The sequence below is a fragment of the Didymosphaeria variabile genome, assembly GCF_027946475.1.
Source record: "Didymosphaeria variabile strain IMI 356815 chromosome Unknown scaffold_7, whole genome shotgun sequence".
Classification (NCBI taxonomy): Eukaryota; Fungi; Ascomycota; class Dothideomycetes; order Pleosporales; family Didymosphaeriaceae; genus Didymosphaeria; species Didymosphaeria variabile.
Window position 1 is genome coordinate 67,228 of NW_026611626.1, and position 12,835 is coordinate 80,062.

Consider the following 12,835-nt stretch of genomic DNA (forward strand, 5'->3'; position numbering starts at 1 on the left):
AGGAAAGGGAACAAGGCCGCCAGCACTAAAGGATTGTTGTAAGATGCTTACTTCCATCTGTAATCTGCATATGTACAGCTAGCAGCAATGCAGTCCGGATCGTTCATGAGTTCACCCTATCATGATGCGATTGCACCGTACGACCCCTCGCCTAAGCCTTCGAGTTCCTTGCATCTTCCCATGCCTCGTAGTCACCGGGAAACTTGTCCACAAGTTTCTTCATCTCCACAATAAGTCTGCGACGTAATTAGCACCTGCCGTGTTATTGTCTTACCGACTCACTTCTCTCTATATCTAGGATCGCTTTTATACAGGATTGAATCAAGCACATTCACACGTCTGCTTCCAACCTTAACTTAGATGCTGTATGTAGCGAACAGTATTGACATAGGTCATGTGCTGACTTACGTAGCATAAAGCGCGTTACGGTCATCGTGATCCTCCTCGGGGGGCGAAACCGGAAAACTTCTGTGGTATTCCGTGATGTAAGGCTTGCCAATCTTGTTCCATGTTGCTCGCCAAACCCCAAGGTCGTCTAGTAATTGATAAGTGCAATGCAATGGTAGCATTCTTGGATTCTTACACTCATTATGCGCGTAGAAAGATGCAGCATCGAAGATGATTGGCAACTCGGAATCACGATCCATACTGGCATTGCCGAACCATAGATCGCCATGGATAAGGCAGGGCTTGATGGTACGACCGCCAGTCTCTAGTGGACGAAGTAGACGGGGAACTACTTTCTCCAAGAAGGGTCCGGTCAACTCTATGAGTTGTTGGTGGAGTCCCTGAGCTTCTTGCTCTAATCGTAACAGTTCCCGGGTAGTTCTCGTAAAGTAGCCCTCCCATGTGTTGGACCATCCATGCTTGATGAGTGTGTTGCCATGGTATGTAGTGTAGGCAAACCCGAAGCGACCGTCCAGTGACGTCCCCGCGCGATGGAGTTCGGCGAGCATGGCCGGGAAAGTATGCAAGTCGGGCAGCTCATCAGTGATATCGTGGAAGTGGCAGAGGAAAAAGTGTATGTCGGGTATCGTTGAATAGGTACCCCATGCGATCGGCTGGCGAGTAAGAGACGTTATTAGCCTAAGCTGCGGGATCTCGAAAACACCCGTACCTTCGGTATAAGATCGGGCTTTGCTGCGTAGATCAGCGACATTGATGCGAACTCTCCTGACATCATGCCTCTGCCTCGATCTCTGAAAGATGTCTTCAGAAAGTATTGTTTCTTCTCGCCATCAAGTTCAGCATCCAAACGAGCGGTTCGAGTCCAAAAGCTTGCTCCATGTGCAGCGATATTTTTTATAATGATGCCATCTGGTAGCTCTGCAGTAATTGTTAGTCTAGATATACCCTAGACACAGATGATCTTGACCTACTGGATACTACTTGCGGGTTGATAATCTGAATAGCATTGACGGGCACATCGATGTCACCACTGTACTCCGTGTGCTCATTACCCATTATCGCCTATAGGTAAAAGATGGATTGCGGTAAGTGAGCTACATTTGAAGTGTAGAGATAGAAGCGTCAGCGGGTCCCGCAAACGAAGAGACTGGGCTGTAAAGCGGGGTCGACATTGTGTGACCAGGCAAGCCTAAAGAATGTGAATGAGGCAGGAACACGGGCCACGATCACATTGGGATTACCTCAGGGTTGTGGCACCTTGCTTGAAAGAGTCAACTCGGCTTCAACATATTCCATGTGTATGCGGCTACGGCCTCTCTGGTTTACGTCCGCAAGTGTCTGAGGCAAGTTGCTGCTCATTAAGTGCCTGGATCGACCTTCATAGGGTGGGGAATCGACTGCGCATCGTGGCTTATGCAGTTCGACGCTTGGTTCGTGATGATTGACGATATTGTCAACGATCTCTGAGTATGGACACGTTGTCCGCGGGTGGTGCCTCGAACATCCCCCATCCAGGTGGCCGACGGTCCGAACAGCACAGCTATGGTGATCGATAAGCCACACTTTCGGGCCCGTGAAGTGAATTGGTTGAGAGACCGAACACACTTTCTTGGTGTGGGGAGAGAGTGCGGGACGGCCAAGAATCATAACACATATTGCATTCTCGACATCCGATCCGACAAATGCAACACCTGGCAGGCAGCCGCGTCGTATCTTCCGCAATCGGCTACATCGATCACGTTCTGTGTCGTCCGACTGCAAAGGGTAGTCTGGGTCGGCCCGAAGTTCCTTGCGTGCGCATGGCGTAACAAGATATGACCTCCATATTCTATAGCAACTACCATAGGTATCTTCGCCTTCGTAGCCCAGCTGGCAATTTGTCGTGGATTGAATGCCCACCCCGCTACAGACTATTGCGGCAACTGATTGTCTAGGTGATCGGCAGATCAGGAGATCGCGCACCACCTATATCTACGGCCGTACCGATCCACATGAGGTCCACAACACCAAGCACTATCCGCTTAGATTCATGCCCTGATCTCTACGTTACATCTGTATAGCACTCTATTTTAGCGTAAACATCGGTAGTCTGCGTTACTGCGTTTTGCAACTCTGTTGTATTATCTATGCACGATCTTATTTTCGCGTCTTGAGAGGCAAACATGCCCCATCGCTACTACACATCGCTCATCTATCGGAGTATCTTCAGAACCGTTTTCGTTGGCTGCATCGCAAGGAAAAAAAAAGAAGAAAAAAAAACGCTGCGCAAGTTATCCGTGTGTGCTTTAGTCTTCGAAGCGAGGGATTACTCCTGGCTGGGGTTGCGATAGTGTCTTGTCGAGAGGTCTAAAAGTGCTCGATCTGTCTAAGTAGTTTACATCAAGTATCTTACATCGTCATCAATTTCGTGAAGGCATTCTCTAGACCTCATCGCGTGTGTAGTCTTCGAACCCCGCGTTCTCACCATCCCGATCGATCATATATAGAAACCTGCCCTTTTCCACCTCTTGCTTTAGGTACTCAGGAAGGTCCTGGTTCTTGTCAACCCGTGCGTACCACTGGAACCACCGATCCCACAAGTCCTTGCCATTTCTGATATGCTCCACGATCCTCTCTTTACTTCTGAATTTCTCTGCATTAAGATTGGTGTGGCTAAAGCTCTTCATCTTGAGGAGCATCTCGGCTAAGGTTGAGAAGCAGGACGAGCAGTGCCAGGCGCTATTGTAGATGGTTTTCTTGTCCGAGTCAGGGACCGCCGCTAGGGAGCCATCAAGCTCGCGAAGACTAGCGGGGAGGATGGTCCCCTTTTCACCATGGTACGTTGTTGCCTGGGGGTGGGCCCACTCCTGTCCTCGGTGGAGCCACTGGAAGCTGTAGTAGTAGAATCTGCTGCGCAAGGTCGTAATGCGACCGAATTGGCACTCACGGAGGAGTTGCACCGTCGCCGGCCGAGGGATTTCGTCGATGTCTGAGACGATAATGACATCTTCCTCGTTTGGTGCGGCGTCCTTGGTCAAAAAGGGCAACACTTGCGAAAACATAGCGTTCCGCTGGAACCGCTCCATGGTCCATGCATGTGCCTCGTATTCAGGCGACCCAGGCACCAGCGTTACTCCTTCGATGTGACCTGGATGTCCTTCTGGCGGCGGTTCCAGCACATGGTGAATGATCTTATCCTCAAATTCTTGAAACATGTGCTTGTTCTCCTCGTAGTACATTTTTTTCGGGAGCCCTGTGAAGGTGATGGGCGACTCAAGGATGACAAAGTAGTCGACTTGTGAGGCCAGCTCGTGCAGTCGAATTTCTAGCCAGTCAAGCTCAGTATTGAGCATGAAGAGATCGTAAACTTTTCGTCGGCCATGTTTATGCGAGTTGTGTTGTGTTGGGTGGTAGGGACGAACTCCGTGTGAGGAGCAGACTGCATCGCGTTCGCTGGGCTCGAGGATTGACTGTTCGGACGCTAATGATATATCTTTGAGGTTGATTGAAGTGTTGTTCGAGGACGTGAAAGGGAGCGTAGGTACTGGAAATATATAGAAGGCGACGGAGAAGACGAAAACGCCCACGGCCGAAATCTTGAGGAAGCGCTTGTTCGCTGCTATGTTGCTTCGACCCAACATGATAACAAAAGATGGAAGTAATGGAGTGGTTTGGGCTTAGATGATATGCACACAACGAGAAGAAAGAATGCAAGGAGATTTCGGGAATTGAGGAAGGCGAGGCTTCATGGTTGCCTAACAGTACCACAGTAAGCTGACTGAAACCTCATGAATAGGTGGTTGATCGCCTTACTTTGAAAGACCGGAGTACAGACTATAGCACAGCCCATCTTATCATACCATGTCCCTGCGCAAGTCTTAGTGCTTACCTTCTACTAATCCTTCGAGAACAATTAGGTATGAAGTTGCGAGCAGACCAATTAAATCCTGCATTTACCTAACAGACTGTCCAATGTTATCCAAAATCGAGGCTCTTTCTCCACGTGCTGCACCGCCAAAAAAGCACCCAATCGGAAGCTGCATTCTGTGGCCTTTTTTAATTGCTCGTTGAGGCTGGCGTTGGCGGGCAAATTCTCCTTCAGGAGATTTCTTCGCATTTCAGGCTATAAGTACTGTGGTTTTCCATATCCATTTGTCCACGGGCGTGCTGTCTGTAGGCCCCGTTATAGGTCGAGATGGGGGCGAACGTCAAACTGCCATCGACTCATTCAGAATCGTGCGCTTTGCGTTGTCCGCGCTTTGCGAACAAGATTCGATTTGCGGACAAGTGCATCCAAGAAAAGGGGAAGCTTGTGAAGGGGACCCACAATGGCGGCAACATGGGGTGCTGCTAGCCAAATTGGGTAGCTCATTGTAGTTGTCTACAAGAACCAGCGGGCTAATTTACTCACTAGTAGCGTAAGTCATCTTCTATTAGACGACCGGACCGGCCTGTATCAAATTTTATACTTAGAATGATAGCTAGGACTTCAAGGACTTGGCACCAGTGTGCTGTCAAGGGCGGCTTTCAGGAACGAAGCGCGGACGGTGTGAAAGGCACCCAGGCACAGCACCCACACGAAAAGGACCTAAAGTCTGGATACAACTCAAAGGTAAAGATAAGTACATTGTCAGCTGATTCTACTCGATCATCCAGACTTGCAGACCGATAAGACTGTATTGATGTCGTCGCGGAATAGAGCCGAGCTATTGCGCTACAGAATTACGTTTTCAGACCCTGTTTTCAGTTAGTACAGTGTATTCCTTCTCGTTGCTTGCGACGATTTCTGCGTTCTCTTGCCCGGGGACAATCTTATTTGCTTCGCGGGTCTTGTTGACCGTGAAACTAGGACTTTACATTGAGAATGGACGTCTCTTCCAGCGATAACCCTTTCGTTTCGGCGCCAAGAGTTACAAGGATAGACTGCCATTGATTAGTGAGGCACCAAAGAAGAAGAAGATTCCGTGGGCAATGTTTGCCATCAGGTAAGGCGTTGTGTACACGATCATGGACTGGTCTAGTCAGTGGGTACAGGTAGTGAAAACTAGGCATATAGCAGAGCTGCGGGATAAACCTCTACACATATATTTAATTATGGTCAAATTCCCACGATGACGGGAAATAACTCACTTACAAAAATATTCGAGGAATGCCGTCCAAGACAGCGAAGACATAGGTCATGACGAGGGCTATGGATGCGCCGCCGTCCTTCTTAGCTGCAGACTCAAAGGAGGGGCTAGTGTATTCTCCGATGTGAGACATGGCTATAATGCCACCAACGAAAGCGATCGATCGCGACTACCTACGCCCGAGACGATCGATTCCCCATGTCATAAAGATCGTTGTAGCAAAAGCTTTGACAATACCAAAGACGCCAGTTGCGCATAAGCGCACATTTGTTCGCTTGAGCGCGGTTGATTGGACCAGCGCTGCGATATAGGAGTTGAGCGCATTCTGTCTCGCATCGGTACGTAAGTCTCCTAATGAATCATGTTGTGTCAACACTTGCGATGCCAGAATAGTTTGTTCAGGCAACAGGCAGATGTGTTTGGGCGATACCACCGTCGCTGGCGACATTCCCACTATGGAGTGAGTTCCGCCTGGAGACTGACTTTGCAACTAGGTTTACACCGCGCTGGGCGTGAAGAGCGATTGATCATGTTGTAGGGCGTATACGAGATGTCTCATTTCCGCTTCCCCGACTTCTTTTGTTCACAGCGAGAGACTGCATAACGCAACCGCAGGGTTAGACAGAAGCACAACGCTGCGCTATCGGACCGGTACACAATATCTGAATCAAAACAGGTCGTTTTTTACCGCGTTGGTGGTCTTGCAGCGCTTCGTGTTGGGTCGCGCAAAGAGATTCTTCTAAGCGCCATGAGCTAGACCGCTCATGGTTAGCTCCCGCCCATTGCAGCAGGAATTTTTCACGAACAGCGGATAGTGAAGGCGGGTCGAGAACGCCATCGTGTGTTAAGTAAGCGTTCGGGAGGCGAGGAGTCATGCGATCGGGTTATATCTCAAAGGCTGCGTGTAGCAATAAGGCATCTTAATATTCCATATAAGTGAACAACTTCTGTGACCACCTTGCTGCTGTCAATTCCCGCGCCTCGCTCGACATGGCGCCTACCGATGCGGACGTTGAAAGCGTTGTCTCTATTCCGCGAGAAGAAGTTGCGCGCGAGAAGCATGGAGAGAAGGAAGGCGCGAGTGTCTATGCATCTGGAAATGAGTCAAGAACAAGCAGCTTGTTGAGCATATTGGAGGTTCTGGAGAAGCGTGCGGGCGTCGAGTTGAGAGGATGCCAGCCGGTGCCATATGAGAAGAGGACGGTCACGCAGTATTTCAACATCTTCACTTTGTGGTTCAGTATGAGTTGCAATCTACTGCCGTAAGTCTTCCTCATACCAACCTCTTGTACTGTGTTCTTTGCACTATCCCAAAGCATGGGCTCTTCTCTTTGCCCTGTCCCAATGCTTGTGCCCTTTTTTGTTTCGTAGACTTGTCCAGAGAAGAAAGCTAATAGCATCGTAGTATCACGACGGGGATGGTTGGCACCCTGAGCTTCGGTCTGGGTCTTCGAGACGCATCCCTCATAATCCTCTTCTTCACACTCGTATCTACTATTCCTGTAGCATACATGTGCACATGGGGCCCAAGAACCGGCATGCGCCAGCTCATCCAGGCACGATTTGTATACGGGTATGGACACTCTATTTAATGCAGTGTTGTACACTAACGCTGTCCAGAAAATACTTCGTATCACTCTTTATTCTGCTTAACCTCGCCACACTTACGGGCTTCTCCATTGTGGATTCCATCATCGGCGGACAGGCCCTATCCGCCGTCAGTGACGGCACCACCATCAATGCCACCGTCGGAATTGTCATCATCGCTCTACTATCGCTACTGGTCTCTTTCTGCGGCTTCAAGATCCTCCACATATACGAAAAGTATGCGTGGGTCCCTGCATTGATCGCCATCGTCATCGCCACCGGATGCGGAGGCAAGTATCTGCAGAATCAAAGTACCGTCGAGCCCGCCACTGTGCAGCAGGTCCTAAGTTTCGGTGGCCTGGTTGCGAGTTTCATGCTACCCTGGGCAGCCCTCGCAAGCGACTTCTCGACATACATGCACCCCAAAGCGCCATCGTTCCGCATCGCGCTCTACACATACGTGGGCCTTGCACTCCCGACTATCCTACTCATGGTCCTCGGCGCCGCAATCGGCGGTGCCACGCCAAACGTCGCCTCCTGGCAGCAAGGCTACGAGACTAATGCCGCGAGCGGTGTTCTAGCTGCGATGCTGCATCCCGCCGGGGGCTTCGGCCGCTTCGTCACCGTCGTCCTCGCCTTCAGCATGGTCGGCAACCTCAGCGCGACGATGTACTCCATCACGCTTAACTTCCAGATGCTGCTTCCATGGTTGTTTCGAATCCAACGCATCATCTTCTCGATCGTCATCACCGCCATTGTAATCGGCATCGCCATCAAAGCAGCGTCTTCATTTTTCACCAATCTTGAGAATTTCTTGGGATTGATCGGATACTGGGCGGCTGCTTTCATTGGTGTTGTGGTCACGGATCATGTATGGTTCCGCACGCGCAACTTTGATGCATATACAGAGGAAGAGGCGTTGTGGGATGATGGATCGAAGCTGCCGATGGGTTGGGCGGCTGCGGGCGCGAGCATAGGGTGTCTGGGCCTGGTGGTGCCGTGCATGTATCAGATATGGTTTACGGGACCGATTGCAGAGCGGACGGGTGACTTAGGCTTTGAGGTCGCGTTGGTCCTGAGCGCGGGGTTGTATGTGCCGCTGAGATATCTAGAGAAGAGGATCTGTGGGAGGTGAGATTATGGGTAGTGGACTGAGAAGTACGTGGAAGATACTCAAGCTTCCTACATCGAGGAACATCAGAATCAGAGTCAAGCGATCTTGATCAATTTTCAAGTCAAGTTGGCTGTGCTGAGTGAACATCTTCGGCGCCCGGGCAGTCACCAGTCCGATACGATCATATGCCCCCGACACTCTCTGTGACTCCCTGTGCTCCATTAGTCCATCATACGACGACCGACAGCCCCTTCGACAAATGCAACCAGGAAAACGAGTGTTGGGCTTCACAGCCCGGACAAACTGCGCTCATGACTTGGAGATGATGTTACAAGAGACACATCCGCCACGAGCACTTGGCAATGAGCTTAGCATGCTTAATAAAACGTTTCCGACCAGTGTTTCCATCGGGAACGTTATATCCTCAACTGGCCGAGGTGCTATCTGAGTCGGAAGTGGACTGGAAAATATCACCTGCAGAGTCAATGGACAATGCGGCCGTATCCTCGACAGGCACCTGGCGCGCATGTAGGTAACAGCACGTAGAGCATTGGCATTTTCTAGAGTCGCACCGAGAATTCCGAGAAGACTCCTGGTGCTCTCCTTGATTGAGGCTAAGCACGCGCGCGACCTCTTGTTCGACATCCCAGCAATGCCATCAGACATGACTGGTATGGCGGCAGTGTCGTTATCGAGCTAGTTAGGCTGCCGTGATTTTGAGAGGATTTCCATCATTCTGCGGTTTGCTGTACCAAGTAGGTAGTTAGAGCCGGAACGCTCACTATATCAGATTGCGCTTTGTAGCACAGATGGTAAGGTATTCGATAGGTAGTTGGTCTGGGAGACGGTATTGTCAAATGCACGATTAAAATGCTTGCACCACGATGACTACTGGCGACCTCGATTGTCGAACAGTTGATGACGGGAAAGGAAAGTTGGGCGAGCGGCACGCTGGCGCCTGAAGGGGGGTGTGGAGGAGATTCATGGGCTGAGCTGCTGTGTCGTGTTCTCGCAACCTTGAACGTTGGAGCACCGCCTCATCCTGCCGCTATTGTGCGTGTCACGCAACTAGGTCGAAGGTCTCGGTCGGAATATCCGAGAAGATTGCCTGAAAACAAGTGAACTTGTCATTTAATATGAGGTTGCAACTTTGGACAGTCATTCTAGAGTGACTCATCCTTGTGGACCTTATAATACATGTTACTTGCCAGCCGTTGTGCGCTGGCAGTCGACCTTCATGTCGGATCAGAGAGCCTCCACCGAGAGATCAATCGGAATCATGCCTTCGGCCTCTGTGTACTTGCGACTCACGAGCTGCTGGTTGAGTGGGTAGGCACGAGCCGTTTCTCTCCTCTGCGAGCCGTACTGCACGGTCGAATATCGCAACGCGACCCTCAAGCTGCCAGGGTCTCGTTCCGAGCTCGCAGATTGTTCAATGGCGGATGGGCGGTCAGTAACAAGTGCTTCTTGTTGTGATGGAGCGTCACGCTGGAACTCGCAACTCAGGAAACATGGTTGTGTCTTGTCAAATGGATTGTATATACTCCCGAGGTGCTCAACGGCACACGCATAGGGCCTATCATACATTAGAAAATAGAGCTATATAAGAGGACATAACCTCGGTGGAGAGGCGACTTGAACATTGTTGCAATGTCGGATATAGAGTCATCCATCTCCAAGAAATGTACAATGAGCCGCATGGCGAGCTCGAACCGTCATACAACACATGTGTAATAACGGGACGGGCTAGAAGAAGGGTATCCAAAATGATAAGCAGCGCTATGAAGCCGTCATCAAAAACAAAGTAGGTCGTAGCCAAGTGGCAGTGTTTGGGTGTGATCAACCATCAGCGGCTGCGCGATTGATAGCGGGCAGGGTTGGCGTACACTGGTGGAGTTTACGAGTAGTACTTGTCGTCCTTCTCCTTCAATCCGCCGATGCGGTCAAGGTCAAGCGAATCGAAGCGGCCGCCGTCGCGCTCGTAGGGCGGCAAGTCCTCTTGAAGAGGCTCCATACCAACGCTGTGCTCTCCAACCCGTACAACAACCACACGGCCCGATTGCCGTTTGCCAGCCGCGTCGACCTCGTCGGGGAATGTGATGCGAATCTCAGGAACAGGGCTCGCGGGCGGGCTGTCGGAGTTGGCCAATAGATCTCTCTTCTCTTGGTAGACGACAACCGATTCGCGGGTAGCCTGGATTGTAAGGCGGCGGTGATTTGACTGCCTCTTCTCATACAACGGAAGCTGTGCCTCTGCGGCTTTCCTTGCACGGCGGGCTCTTCGGAGGAAGAATAGTGAGCCGACCAGCACGACGGCCAGAACGAATAGCGTGAGGAGCGCTATCAAAAGAGTGGTCTGAAGGGTGTCCAATTGGCCCGAGTTGTCGTCATCGCGCGCAACGATAAAGCTGATTGAGTTCATGGTGCACTTGGTATGTTTACGTGGTTCGTCAGATGGTCGTGAGATTGGGTTTGAGTATGGCGCAGATAGTGGTAGCAATAGCAATTAAGGAGAGTATTAGCTGTTCCCGTTATCAGTATGCCGGATCGCAATATTGTTGAGTGGTGCGGCTTTGTTGTGGTTTACAGACGGGTGTCTTGGCGGAATGCGGTGTTTAGGGCCAGCACGCACCTTGTATGGGGCCGAAGGACGGTAGGGAATGTCGTTTGCAGGCCGAATGAACGGATGCAAGTATCGCTGAAAGAGTGAAGCGATACTGCGGCAAGGAGGGTGAAGAGGATGGGCCGAGTGTTGTTGGAGGAGCAGCAAGGACGGAGAAGAAGGGGGACGAAGCCTTTTTTGCTGACCGACAGGAACAGGCACGCGAAGCGCTCGGGCCCCCGGTGATAAATGAGTTCGCTCCTTCCAAGGTTAGGCCCCGCGCCCAATCGGAAATCACGACCCGCCGTTTTCGCACTTTGACGCCAGCGCTATTCCCGAATCGCTGCATTCAATAACAAACTTGCGAGCGCTTCACAGCGAGCCATCGATTCTCCTGTCCACAGCAGTACGCGCCGGGCGCTCTGGGTGACGTCGCTGGGCGAGAAAGCCTGGACAGACGTGCGCGCGGGAAGCGACTGGCTCTGGAGCGGGCAGCCACGACCGTTTGACCTGCACGGCAGGGGGAGGCAGCGACCGGGGTGAGGGTGAGGGATGCTGGGGTGTGGATTAGGCGGATTGGAGAGTGGACATCGCGTGCTTCGGCAGCTGTCGACACGACTCGCTGGCCGGACCCCAAATAGATAAATGTGTCCATCGCAGCATTCTACGTCGGCATTGCTTCCTAACCCTGAGGTAATTTGGCTGCCTTGACTGCCTTGACGAGACGTGACGTGTCTGGCAATGTCAGTGGCACTGACAGGTCGAGGCCTGAGACGAACTGCGAACGTGCGGTCGCTACGGCTACTCCAGTACCCGGACAGCATGATCCCTCAGTGCAGTGGGTCGGCTTGCGTGCGACTCTCACAGACGGAGCGGACAGCACTGAGCAGTAAGCCTTGGAAAGTCCGTATCACGAACACCACCCGGAGCCTGCGCCTCATCCCGGCAGCGTGCGATTTTCTCCGAGTGCTCTATTCCTGGCACAGTGGAGCAACATGTCTGATGTCCAATGGCTCCGCTCCAACTACGTCGTCTCCATCGTCGACTGTTGTGCATCGCTTTTTTTCATCCTCCAGTGTCCACTCTCAGTAATGCATGCATGAAACACCGCAACGCTGCACCCGAGCAAACTTCGACGGATGCCATCTGTTCCAGAGCCAAGTCTGGCCTTCGTAACGTGCGACGCGAAGCTCTGTGAAGCTTGCTCAGCGTTGAACCGTAGTGCTGAACAACAACATTTTCAGGTACTCCAGCATCTGCAGGTGGATATAGACGTCGGATCATCAACACTGCAGGACAAGTGTCTTGGTAGCGTGCTGCACGTGTGATCCACCAGAAGCAAAGCGCAAATGCACGACGACTTGAATATCGATGTTCCTGGGCGAGCGGAGAGTTTTCCGGATGGCTGCCAACCTTCTCCGAAGAATGAGAGTGCGCCAGACCGGCGGAGTGCTTTGCGCGCCAACGCAGCACCAGAAAAACAAAGCGAGGCTGGCCATCTCTTTGGGTATATGGATGTGTCCTGCTCATCAGTCTGTCGCTGGAGATGCCCGATGCAGCAGTTTCTGGTTTACATAAAATCATAAAAGCTGCCGGTCACGGCCTTCCCAAAGCGACGGCCCCCGAGACGGTAGTACCCTGGGTTGCTCCGGCGCCATCTTTTCCTCCGCAGACGGAGGCGATGGCTGAATTGGTGTTATTCGAAGGTGTCAGTCGCCCAATTGGTCTACCAGCAGGGTTTTGCAAGGCGACCCAAGGCAGCCACCGTCTGTTGAGGACGTTGGAGGTGTGCTAAACCGCCCAGGGGAGGGCGTGGGTTGGCTCAGGCACGGTGAGGCAAACATGCCAGGTCCGGTCTTCGAGAAGCGGTCTCGATCGCAGCTGGCGGCTCGCGAATGCTGGAGCAGACAGGCAAGGTCCCGGCGCATGGCACCTGGTGAAACGCATAGTCGACGTACATAATCAAGACTCCTGTACTGCGAGGGCTTGTCTCACCTTTCTGCTCCTTGATCGTCG

The 12,835-nt window shown here is 51.8% G+C and overlaps 4 protein-coding genes across 4 annotated transcripts; 1 reads left to right on the plus strand and 3 right to left on the minus strand.

Moving 5' to 3' along the window:
• Positions 1-151: 151 nt before the first annotated feature.
• On the minus strand, positions 152-1,464 carry N0V89_009171 (uncharacterized protein; the record flags this gene model as incomplete). The annotated part of the gene is made up of 5 exons (XM_056217924.1): positions 152-236; positions 409-535; positions 584-983; positions 1,118-1,326; positions 1,380-1,464. The coding sequence occupies 5 exons, from the start codon at positions 1,462-1,464 to the stop codon at positions 152-154; spliced, it is 906 nt and encodes a 301-aa protein (XP_056067189.1).
• Positions 1,465-2,828: 1,364 nt separating this feature from the next.
• On the minus strand, positions 2,829-4,028 carry N0V89_009172 (uncharacterized protein; the record flags this gene model as incomplete). The annotated part of the gene is made up of 1 exon (XM_056217925.1): positions 2,829-4,028. The coding sequence occupies one exon, from the start codon at positions 4,026-4,028 to the stop codon at positions 2,829-2,831; it is 1,200 nt and encodes a 399-aa protein (XP_056067190.1).
• Positions 4,029-6,506: 2,478 nt separating this feature from the next.
• N0V89_009173 (uncharacterized protein) lies at positions 6,507-8,238 on the plus strand (the record flags this gene model as incomplete). Its single annotated transcript, XM_056217926.1, has 3 exons — positions 6,507-6,778; positions 6,922-7,089; positions 7,137-8,238. 3 exons carry the CDS (start codon positions 6,507-6,509, stop codon positions 8,236-8,238), a joined length of 1,542 nt encoding a protein of 513 aa, XP_056067191.1.
• Positions 8,239-10,114: 1,876 nt separating this feature from the next.
• N0V89_009174 (uncharacterized protein) lies at positions 10,115-10,639 on the minus strand (the record flags this gene model as incomplete). Its single annotated transcript, XM_056217927.1, has 1 exon — positions 10,115-10,639. One exon carries the CDS (start codon positions 10,637-10,639, stop codon positions 10,115-10,117), a length of 525 nt encoding a protein of 174 aa, XP_056067192.1.
• Between the last annotated feature and the right edge of the window lie 2,196 nt (positions 10,640-12,835).